This window comes from Cheilinus undulatus, linkage group 9, assembly GCF_018320785.1.
Source record: "Cheilinus undulatus linkage group 9, ASM1832078v1, whole genome shotgun sequence".
In the NCBI taxonomy this organism is placed as follows: domain Eukaryota; kingdom Metazoa; phylum Chordata; class Actinopteri; order Labriformes; family Labridae; genus Cheilinus; species Cheilinus undulatus.
Genome location: NC_054873.1, coordinates 26,754,097 through 26,766,529, shown reverse-complemented (window position 1 = coordinate 26,766,529; position 12,433 = coordinate 26,754,097). Strand labels below are relative to the sequence as shown.

Genomic DNA, 12,433 nt, shown 5'->3' with positions numbered 1-12,433 from the left:
AATGTTTTGTTCTGAGCTATTCATGGGTGTGTTTAGCTGTGTGTTTTGGGTCATTATCCTGTTGGAGGACCCAAGAACTGTAACTAAGACCAAGCTTTCTGACACTGGGCAGCACATTTTGCTCCAGAATGCCTTGATAGTCTTGAGATTGCATTGTACCCTGCATAGGTTCAAGACACTGTGGCAGATGCAGCAAAGCAGCCTCAGAACATAACCAAACGTCCTCCATGTCTCACAGTAGGTACAATGTTCTTTGTTTTGTATGCTTCATTTTTGCCTCTGTGAACATAGAGCGGATGTGACTTGGCAAAAAGCTCCAGTTTTGTCTCATCTATCCCAAAGATATTCTCCCAGAAGCTTTGTGGCTTGTCAATATGCATTTCAGCAAATTCCAGTCCAGTCCATGAAGTCCACTCTGGCTCAAAGTTTCATTATGTATTTATTCTTTTAATGATTCTGTTGAACCACAATTCAGAAGCAATGTGATTTTCATCAACTACTTTTCAGTAAATTTTTGTTTATAATTACTTCTGTCAGTTTTAAGTTGATTCTTCGACCGTTAACTTGTGGGTTTGTCTTTCTTTAATGGAAGGGTACCAACAATTCTGTCCACATGTGTAGGACAACAGCCTGATGAGTAGAAGAAAAAAATACACTATGTGCTTATTTCTGAGGATCCTACTGGTCTGCCTGTGGTTTTGGTGGTGTTTGGTTCGTGTATGGTAGCTGATTTAACCCCCAAAAAAGCACAATGCTTCCTGAAGTTTGATTGGATCAAGGTCAGTTTGAGTTCACACAACAACTGAACAACAGATAAGTCTTTTTCAAGCGGTATTGGCATGGTTGTTTGGCCCACTCAAGGGTTGGATTGACAAGTTTTACATCAGCCCAAAAGAACCACATCAACTTTGCGGACACATTCCGGTTCCTTTCAACCGAAACAAACAGGTGAAGGCACCTTCACTCCTAGTGAGATCTTTCCCACACTGATCTACTTTGGCCATTTCACTTCAGCTCTCTTCATGTGGGCCTTTAATAGTCTTGAAGTTGTGAGTCAAGTTTTCCATGAAATCTGTTCAGAGCACCATGTTTTTTCTATACAACATTTGTATCACATTACTCAGGATCACATTATGGTGCTAATTAAATGTTTTGCCCCATCCCAACAATTAAGGGAATAAAGTTTTATGATGAAGTACTTGTGCAGTAATATGAATGAATGAATTCAGACACTTCAAAAATGCATTGTCATATGAAATCCTAGGAAACAGGCCAATAAAAAGGACACAAACACAAATGAAATATTGTGCAAATATAAGAAGATGGATTGAAGCAGAGAGTGTAAATCGAGATGTGCTGGGGAAGCATGAGAGAATAACTGAGTGAGAAATACTTGCCTTCTTGCCCTGTGGTGACCCCAGAGATTAAGAGATTAAGAGAGGAAAAGGAGGAAAGACAAAGAGCTGATAAAAATGCATCCATCATCAAACAAATGATGTCATACACTGGAAAAAATGTTGAAAATTATAAATATCTCACACAGACAGTAATAAATATTCTGCTGCAGTAAAGAGATATAACTTCTCAAGGATGAACTTTAAACAGTAAAGAGAGGAGAACTTTCTAAGAATGCAGAAAGGCATAAGGAGATGCATGCATATGCTAGAAAAACACATGTAAATACACAGCAGGAGAGAAGAATAATCTTTCCACTGGATACTCAGTCTTGATCTGGACTTCATTTAAAACGGTGTCTGGTAATTCTTATCCCATAAATGACACAACAGGCATCTACAGCCATCACTCACTGCTCTCTTAAACTGAAGATGTTTTAGACAAAGCGTTTAAAACATATTGAGTCGTCGTGTGGCGCAGTCTGCGGAAAATATTACCCAGCCCTGAGTTTCCCAGGGGTCATGGAAATCTGGTGCATGATGAAAAAAACGTCCTTCACATAAAACGTAACGGGCGGATTCATTGTCCCTCTGTCTCTATAGACTGGCAGGGTGTCTCTTTGCCCAATCGCTTTCCACACCACACATTTTTCTTTTTGTGCTCTTTTCTCCACTGTCATCATCCTCACAGCCCAAGGATTAGGTCATTTATTTAATGCATCTAGCATTCCTGCTATATGATGAAAAAAAATCTATTTTCATCCATCACACACTTGGCTGAGAACCACTCCCTAATGTATAAGGAGGACAAGTGGCTGCAGGAACCACCTACTGCAGGAAAGGTAAGATGAATCGAGGTACTGGTGGTCTGGCTCCACTGTGAAACTCTATATGGCTGTACAGAGAACTTAAGAGTCCCAAACTCCCTATCGGAGTTGTCTGTGGCAGCAAGGCATGCTGTGTTACTCTCTTTAACAGGCCTGTAAACGTTCTGACAGCCTTTATGGCGCACTGACAGACTCGTTATAGCAGAGAGGGAGTGATACAGAGGCCCAAACACTCAGTCAAAATCTCATCTTTTGGAATAACTGCACCATTAGCTGTTTATGCTTTGAGCAGTCACATCAAAGCTATGAAAAACACACTGAATCCAGATGGTGGTGCACTAAATCTGATGGGTTTCTTTGCATTATGCCCATTGATCAAAGCCACTGTCCATTCTTACATCTTTAAAGTCACGATGAAGCATTCATACACTAGAATTAGCTCATCCATCCACTAATCCCTATGAAATCATGCAAAAATATGCTGATACAGTGGAAGAGGCAGTAAACAGACAAAAGAGAGTACTTGCCCCAAGTAGAAGCTGTAAAATCCCAGTGAAAAGAAGGAGAAGAAGAGAAAAAATATCCATCAGAAAACAAAGAACTGTAATAAGAGTGACAGTTTCACATACAGGCCTGATGGTGAGCGTCCTTGTGAACATAGAGATTCAAACTGTCAGGAGAAGCAGACAGTTTATTGCAGGCCAGGTAGCCTTGAGAGCACAAAGAGAGTGAAAAACAAGCTACAGAAAAAGGAAAAAAACAAAGATGAGGTATTTGGTGGAGTAAAAGCTAATGTGGTGAGGACAGATTTACAGATTAGACAGAGAGAAGGACAGAAAGAGACAGATTAAACTGCTTTGGCTGTGTTTTACTTTATGAAGCATGAATGAAAAAAGAATGACCTATTGCAGGGATGTAATGGTCCACATATAGTTAGTCATGCTTCAGTTTGCACCTTGATTATGGCATCAGAATACTGTACAAGTTTGCATAAGGCAAAGGGGGAAGATTTTTTTTTTTTTTTTTGCTCCATCAGGTCCCAGTTTGAACTACCTATGATTGTTGGCACAGCCTAAAGTGTATTAAAATTACAAAATAGAGAGAAGATAACATTACAATATGTTGAATAACCTCTAACAAATAACCTCTAATTCTGAAATATAGAATAAATACATTGTAATGTTCAGAAAATAAAATATTAGTGCTGTTAATTAAAAAAGTTAATCACATCAGTAGCATTTTTAATAGTTATATATTTATGTTTTTAGATTTTTAAAGGTTGTTATTGTCAAGTGTTTTATTTTTATTGTTTTAGTTCTACATACAGCACATTAAAGTGCTGATCTAAATCTTTATCAATACCACAAAAACTAAATTTTCCCATTTTATGTGACAATTGAAAAAATTCTAACATACAGAACACAGTCGTTGAATTTACTGAGGTCGCCTGAATGCATTTTTTCCGACTTCAGCTCATAAAGTTCGCTAGTTAACTTCAATTTTGCCTATTCTGCCGCAGATTTCTACACTGGATTATTATGTTATTAAACAGGACTTGCTCAAAGTTTTGGAGCACTTTTCAGCATTTACCTGAGCAGCAAGGGGAAGAAAATGGTCCTGAAGCAGCTGAAGAGAGTGGTATGACCTTGGCTTGATCCCGTGTTGTTGTTTGCGTCTTTGCTAACATTAGCAAAGATGTACTTAAGACGCATTGTGCTTCGGTGTAAGACAGTTCATCACTGCAGCATGTACCCTCTCAGTCATAAGATTAAATTGCATTATAATTTTTTTTAATGTGTTAAGGTTTCAATATTAATCATAAACTTAATGTTGTATATATATATATATATATATATATATATTGAGAGAGAGAGAGAGAGATACAGATATAGATATAGATATAAAGATATATTACTTCGCGTTAGTAAACAATGGCTATTAGTGAAGGGACTAACTTGGACATAGCTATAGCAGAAGTTTTTTAGACATTTCTTTTCAAAAAAGAACAGAAAGCTGCGCTCAAAGCTTTTCTTGGCAAAAAAGGTGCATTTGATCTTCCCCTGACTGACCTTGGCCTGAGTATTTATTTACCAACTGGCTCCACTGATAGTTAACAACGATAATGGCTACCTGTTGAGCTCACGTTACTTAGTTGACTTTCTGGGAATGTGCATTAGGGTTGGGCAATTAAATGGAATGTAGATTAAACCAGACTATGGCCAGCTGCTCTTTTTTAGTCGCAGAAGGTGCAATATTTATTTAACTTGAAATTTGTAAAAATGTGAGTTTTTTTCTGCAGCAGAGATGTTATGCTCCACACATTATGCAATTATCCAAGTGTCATTGTTCTAGAATAGTTTACCAAATATCCTACATTCCTTATTTCCTTATATGTTTTTCTAAATTAAAAATGAGAATGACATTAAACCTGAAAAAATGAATACATTGATTTTATCAAAATAATTACTGTGGAATAAAAAAAAAATCAAAATCAGAAAAAAAAACAATTCTGTTAGACTTATTTTTAAATCTTTAACCTTCAAGCGGTCTTTTATTTTTACAATTACTTTTGTTAATAAAAAAAAAAGATTTGGTCTGGATTTTTCTCCGTATACTTTTAAGCCATTTGATTTACTTAACTGCATGTAGTAATGTTTAAGTATCTGGTACTTTTCCTACAGTGGCGCGAAAGGCCAACAGGATTAATATTTCAAAAGTGCAAAAATACATTTCACAAAAACATGAATACATTTCACAAAACACAAAAATATTTCACAAAACACAAATACATTTCATGAAAGACAATACATTTCACAAAACAAAAATATATTTCACAAAACAAAAATATATTTCACAGAACACAAATACATTTCACAAAACACAAGAACATTTCACAAAACAAACACATTTCACAAAACACAAATACATTTCACGAAAGACAAAAATGTTTCACAAAACACAAAAATATTTCACAAAACAAAAATAAATTTCAAAGAGCACAAAATATATTTCAGAAAACCGGAAAGGGAAGGACCCTGGTACTTGTCTCTGATTGGACGAAACCCAAGTAATTTCTTGTTTCCAGTGGATACCATAATAGCTGATCTAGCACAAAATTTAAAGTGTGTACCAGGATATAAGAGGAAAATTTTGCTGATATAAGGCTTTAACGAGGGACATACATATCGTGTGATTCTAAAAAATAAAAAATAAAAAATAGAAAAAAACTCAAATTTTAAAATTCTCCATGAGTGAGATGTGCTGTGTTACTGAGATGCAGCCCTAACATTGGTTGCCAGTCTGAAACTGTGGTTACTGCATAGGAACGGTGAGGAGTGTTGCGGAACTGCGACGTCACAGCGCCAGTGCAGACCAAAACATGGTGGCCTCCTGGTGAGTTTATAAATTCCGATTACTCAAAATGCAGATGTCTAGTGAGTTTTTTAGTTCAATATACATACTAGAGATACAAATATCTATTCAACAAGATGAACTTGTGAGATCATTCAGGGGGTTCCTTTTAAACATAGTTTATAGGTAACATTTTAACTCTCGTTGCTCTCACATTCTGACTCTTAAAAACAGAAGGGATGAGTTGTTGGACCCCATTTCTTTTGCCGAGCTCTGGCACCTTTCAGTGATCCTGTCTTGTATTTAACAACATGTTTTATGGGTTTCTAATGACATACTGCACTGGGAAACATAAATTTCCCCTGAGAACTGATTTAAAGAAGCAGGCGTGTCTGCTAGCACTGACTGGCCACCTTGCTAAATTACTCTTTGTCTTGTGTTTTGTTGAGTCGGCTTCTTAATTTGTTGTTTCAAAGCAGTTAGCAAACAGCTGTAGGCATTACTATCACCTGATTGGAGGGAGGACTTAAGTTAGTGATAATCTTTTTCCTCTACTCTGATGTATTCATCGTATGACTGCATGCAGTGAACTATGTCTAACCTTAAAGGCTTAAAACAAAGACCATTACACCCCAAAGGATAGTATAGAGGGATAGAAACAGTCACAGAAATATAATCAAAGTTTTTAAAGAGATGGGATAAAAGCAGGGAATCAGTTAGTAAAGGAGATTTTGTCCTCTCGTAAGCCAGAAGGAGGGCCAGAAGAGGGGGATAAAGAAGGAGAGGAGAGGAACAAGATCAAAAGAGTTGTGCTTGGATCGGGTCAGAGAGGAGGACAGCATGTGGATGAGTCTGTGTGGGAGTGGAGGGTGACTGACCGGTGGGTTACACTACAAAAGAGATGCTCCGTTGGGGATCTGCTGATCTGAGCCGCAAATACAAGGAGTGGTTGTGGTTCCAGCTAGGACTGAGTAATGCAATGCAATGGAAATACTCGAGAGTACAACCCAAAGAAAGTTTGCACAGGAGGTTGTTGTGAAGTACTACAAAAATGAAAGCTGATTGGTTTGTTTCTTATCATGAGGGTGCACATTGTACTCACACATTGCTTCTCTCATGTCATCTCCCAGCTTAGCTTGAATGAAGTGTTCACTGTACTTAGGCAGAGCGAGGGCCAGGCTGCAGGTAAAAGCCACAATTATGATAGAAAGCATTGAAAAGTTGTCATCATAATTCCTTTAAATTGTACTATGATGTGCTTTAATTCTACAATATTTTTTTCTCAATGGAGAAAACCTAAAATATCTGGCATCTACATGCTTTTCAGAGTTGTGTAGTTTTCTACATGTCCAGTAAAATCCCCAAATGATCACCTAAACACATTTCCCATTCAGTGGAGTCTGCTGTTAGAAACAAGAGAGTGACCCCTGTTGGTTTAAGTGGTGTCCTCCATCAGCTGGAGTGCTCTCTGGATCGGCAGTGAATCTTCTTTAGTCACACTGACAGCTTAATGAACCATAATGAAATATAGCTAAAGTGCTGAGGGGGCTCACCTGTAATCTGTTCCATTGACCGGAGCCCACGTGTAGGTCCTGACTCCTCGATCTATGTACCTCTGCATCGGATGATATACACAGGAACTGACATCACTATATAATGCTCAAATTTGAAAAGCTGGTTAGTAAGTTTTCTACTTTTAGAAACAATCATTGCATTAGAAACTACATCAACAAGCAAAAATGTTATCTCACATATAAAAAGAGGACTAATAATGTCAAACACAAGGGCCTTAATCTGATACCTGTACTGATATATAACTGTCTGTCCCTGCTCTTCTGGAGCAGTCTCACTGTGAAATAAGCAACATTTTTTTAAATGCTACCTTTGGAGAGCAGATGTTACAAAGTGCTTTACAATAACAGAAGTGACTGATTTGCGCCTGAGGTTTGGTATGTGGCCCATGCAGGCCTGGTTCTACCATAGAATGACTTAAATGGATCTGAGATTAAAGAAGGGGCAGTCACTGAAGTTCACCTTGCTTCTGCATGCATGTAGTAAATCGTGTTCAGGACACGCATGCCTGTCATGATCATGGATGTTTAACCCTTAGAGCTCACTGCTATTTTTTCACCATGCGCTTTAAGAATATATCTACTACAGTAATGTCACTTGAACTTTGAAAAAGTTATAGGACTTTTAAGACAAATTAAAAAAACAAATTGGAATTTGAAACTCAAAGATTTTTATAACACACAGTAAACAACAGCGACTAAGCCTTTTCTTTGCACAGAATTGTCCTTCCATCTCTTGGGGACAAAACAGTGAAAAAATAAACATACTGTGACTAACGGTTTTCAAAATATCTACGTGTACACAAAATACACGTATAAACGCTTTTTTGCAGTTCGATTCATTTGTGCCATTCCTTTAAGCAGTAGAGAGGCAACATCTAGCTATTGGAGGACAGCCCCTCCCACAATGCATTGCATGTAAACATTGCCCTCAACAAAAATGGTGCCACCCACTGAAGAAAGTCAAAGTAAATGATCGAAAATTAATTAAAAATTGACAAAAGGACGCTTATTATCGGACCCAACGCCGTGGATTTAATCATTGAAGACCCCGAAAAGTTACCGAAGTTTCAGGCTCACTAGAAAGGCATCCTTAAGGGCTACGGAGACAACAAGGGTAGCAAACGAACAGCAAAATGGTCAGAGGTAAAAAGAGTAACTATGACTTATGGTTCAAAAGTTATTAACGTTTTTCTATACTGCGTCACTTCTTGTTTTATATGACAACCCTGTCCTCAGAGACCCCAGGAAGTCAGCCAAGTTCCAGGCTCACTAGAAAATGTTCTGTAAGAGCTACAAATGCATGAAAGGCATATTTAGAAAGGCACAACTCAGAGCTTTCACAGGAAAAAAACCCAAGTTAGTGTCTACAATCTACGATTCAAAAGTTACCCAACAATTTACAAAGGGATGTGCCTGTGGCATGGAGCTCTAAGGGTTGAAACACAACCTGCAACTTTATATTTGTGCTCGATGAAACACTGCATCAGGATTTTCAGACAGGCCCATGTAATTTGTTACAGTGTTACAACGTCATTCAGTGACACACATCTAGGACAGGTGTTCATGGCATTAAGGACCTTTCCCAGGGGCCCACAAAGGATATTCATTGTGCCCTGACTGGGACATAAACCCCCAATCTCTTGTTTGACATATATAGAGTATAGCTCCTGTTCCTAGTCAGGCTTTGAGTGAAATATTGAAAGAAACTATAAAGGAAAAAATATCAAGTTTACATAAATTTACACACAGGAAATAACAGTTGTTTTAAACGATTTAAAGGCCATAGAGTAAAAATTAACATCATAGTTAAATTACAGAAAACCCTGATGAATTAAAAATGCTACCATCTCTGATTCAGTTTTTTTTTTTTAAGTCTTATGTCTTGTGTTAATTTCATTTCAGTTGGCATTCAACATTTGAGGGCCTTTTATAGAAAAAACTGACAGCCGGGAGGTCTCACCACGGGCAATTTTGCAATTACCACTGTGCCCCTGGTGTTCCTACCACTACTTTGAAAAGCTTGCATTAAATTTATTGTGCCAAGTTTCGAAAGCATTTAAAAACCAGTGTCAAACATGAGAATGCTATAAAATTATCAAAACTGAGCAAATTATACTGCTTTAGTATGTGAAAGTGGTGCCACCTAATGTTTTTTTTAATCCATTATTCCAAATGCTTGATTTTACAAAGATGCAACAGGCTTAATCATAGTCAACAAGACTTGGCTCCACACTGTGACACAACAAGACATATGTGGAAACAATCATTGCATAAATACAGTAAAGAATGGTGCTGTTTCCATTGGTTTGTTTGTTTGTTTGTTTGTTTGGATTGCCATTAGCTTAAGCATCAGCTGTAAGCTATTCTTCCTGGGGTCCACAGTTTGCATTGTGACAATACAATTTATACAATCAAAAATCACAGTACACAAACATAAGACAATACATCACATTACACCAAAAGAACAGACATTTGAACAATTATATCTCACTCAAACAAAGTCAAGGACAATAGACATTACAGTTGCTCCAAGTGACTCTAAAGAATAGACGTTAGCAAGCCCATGTGTTCAACAAAGTATTCAAAATTAGTATTGGCTACTAAAGTTTCTTAGGAGATAATATCTTCTCAGGGATTTTTTTAAAACTATAAAGAGTATTATGTTGTTTAATATCATTGGGAAGCAAGTTCCATTCCTGCATTGCTCTTCATGTTACTGAGTGCTGAGCTGATGAAGTCCTTACTTTAGGCAAAATAAAACAATCTCTAACAGCATGCCTGGTAGAGTAATGATGTACATCTGTACTAAAGGAGAGCTTTTCATATAAATTTAAAGGGGTTTTAGTTGTTATGAAATTCCGTAAGAAAACCATCAGTGCATATATTAATCTATTTTTAACTTCAAACCATGAGGGACTTTCATGCATTTTACTGACATTTGACCTAAACCTGCATGACAGAGCCACACGTGCGGCCTTATTCCGGACCAGCTCCAGTTTCTTAATGTTGCTGATGGAAATATACTGGATACTGGACCAGACTACAGAGAAGTAATCCAGATGAGAAAAAAACACAAAGCTTGAATTAGTTGTAGAACTGTTTTTGGTGAGAAGTACTTGGCGCACCTTTTAATAAGAGACAAAGTATTTCCCATCTTAGTCACTAGTTTTTGTACCTGCTTGTCCCAGGACAGTCTCTGATCTATAATAACACCTAGAAGTTTGACAACATCTACCTCTTTTAATAAAGTCTGGTTTATCCTGAGCTCAAGCTTTGGTTTAGAACATAAACAATAAGCAGTTCCAACTACTAGGCTAGTTGTTTTGGGTACATTTAATACAAGTTTATTGTTGCTGATCCAGTCTACCACTGACTGTAACTCTAGATATATGGTAGAATCACCAGCATACATTGAGATACTTCCCTTATCTAAAACAGAGGGCAGGTCATTAGTGAAAATTGTGTACCGGAGCGGCCCAAGACAACTTCCCTGAGGCACTCCATGTTTCACAACCTTTACATCAGAGAAACTCCCACTAAAATACACTTTGTCTCCTATCACTGAAATAACTATTAGTCCATTGTAACACAGCTTCGGAAAACCATAACATTTTAATTTTTGTAACAATAACCCATGATCTATTATATCAAATGCTGCAGAAAAATCAAGCAGTACTACTCCTGTTGGTTTTCTCTCAGCCATAGCTTTGAACCAGTCATCAACCATCTGGGACAAGGCAGTAGCTGTAGAGTATTTTTCTCTATATGCATGCTGAAAATGTGTTATTAATCTATTGTTTAAGAAATAAGACTGAACTTGCTCATATACTATTCTTTCCATCATCTTCCCCAGCAGTGGTAATAAACTCACTGGCTGACTATTTGAACCAGAGAAAGACCTTTTTTTTATCTTTGGGAAGAGGCACCACTTAAGAAATTTCCCACGCTTGCACACAAATATTTTCATTAAAACATTGGTTAATTGTGTGTGCTAGCATAGGAGCAATAATAGAAGCAATAGGCTTTAACAACTTACCATCTAGAAAGTCCACCTCTGGTGGCTTGTTTTTACAAGTCATAATGAGTAATTCCATTTCGGAAACACTGACATTCTTGAATTCAAAGCTACATGTCTTACCTTCCATAATCTGACTTATTAATTTATTGGATATGTTGTAGTGTCTGCACAGTATTTTTAAGTTCTTCTATTTTAATTAGAAAATAATCATTTAGGTGATTTGTTATATCTTTAGGTATCTTTAGGTGTAAAAAAACGCATCTTCACTCTCTACATACGATGGAGTTGATTTAGTGTTTCCTCTTAGTACACAGTTCAAGGTATTCCATAATTGTTTACTATCATGTTTAACTTCTTCTATTTTATTATCACAATATAACTTCTTTTTCCTATTTAGTTACAAAGTTCCTAAGTTTACAATATATTTGCCAGTCAGATTTAAAGTTAGATGAAATTGCTGACAGTTTAGCTTGGTCTCGTTCCTTCATAAGGTCTTTTAATTCTTTTTTTTTTTAAGATTTATTTTTGGGCTTTTTCGTGCCTTTTTCAGAGAGAGAGAGGACAGTGGATAGAGTCGGAAACAGGGAAGAGAGCAGGGACAGACATGCAGGAAATAGTGCCACGGGCCAGATTCGAACCCAGGGTTGCCTGTGTACATGGTGTGCGCCTTAACCACTTGACTACCAGCACGCCAAGGTCTTTTAATTCTTTATCTAACCATGCGCTGTTTATATTCCTTACAGTAAATTTTTTAATAGGTGCATGATAATCAACAATAGTCATTAAAATTTGATCTTTTGTTGCTATGGCTACACAGACCTCAACCGAGGTACCAATATGCATTTGAGTGTAATAAATCACATACAAATCTGTTTATCATTACGCTTTATGCCACTTCCTGCCTTTGGTTCACAAGTTGGTCCACTTTACTTTCACACCTCAAATGAACCTCACCAGGGTTTGTTTGGAAGCGTACCAAGACCCCCTGTTTACAAGCGGACTGTTTGGACTACACCAGGGTTCGTGTGAGCTTTCACACCACTCCAAACAAACTGACCTACCTGGGAAAACAGACCAGAGTTTGTTTAAAGTGGACCAGACATCTCTGGTGTGAATGCGCCTCTGTATTTTTCCTATAGTATTGTTTTCTGATGGAAAAACACATTGAAACTGTCTTTTTCATGTTCAAAGTGAGCTTGTTTTTATCAAGCCACCTACATAACCCGTTCATATATGGTGTTAATCTCTCAATTGCCTCCTTTGGTGTCT

General features: G+C 37.3%; 1 protein-coding gene across 2 annotated transcripts in view; it reads right to left on the bottom strand.

Annotated features, from left to right (window-relative positions):
* The window catches only part of LOC121515429 (voltage-dependent calcium channel subunit alpha-2/delta-1), a 135,689-nt gene that overhangs the window by 24,909 nt on the left and 98,347 nt on the right, over nucleotides 1–12,433 (bottom strand). For both annotated transcript variants that reach the window (XR_005992369.1, XM_041796193.1), the window contains exons 21-22: nucleotides 7,126–7,187; nucleotides 6,675–6,751 (exon numbers count right to left, since the gene is read on the bottom strand). Coding sequence is in view for 1 of the 2 variants with exons in the window: in XM_041796193.1 (XP_041652127.1) it covers nucleotides 6,675–6,751; nucleotides 7,126–7,187 (139 nt within the window). In the remaining variant the exon portion in view is untranslated. The remainder of the gene's footprint in view (nucleotides 1–6,674; nucleotides 6,752–7,125; nucleotides 7,188–12,433) is intronic.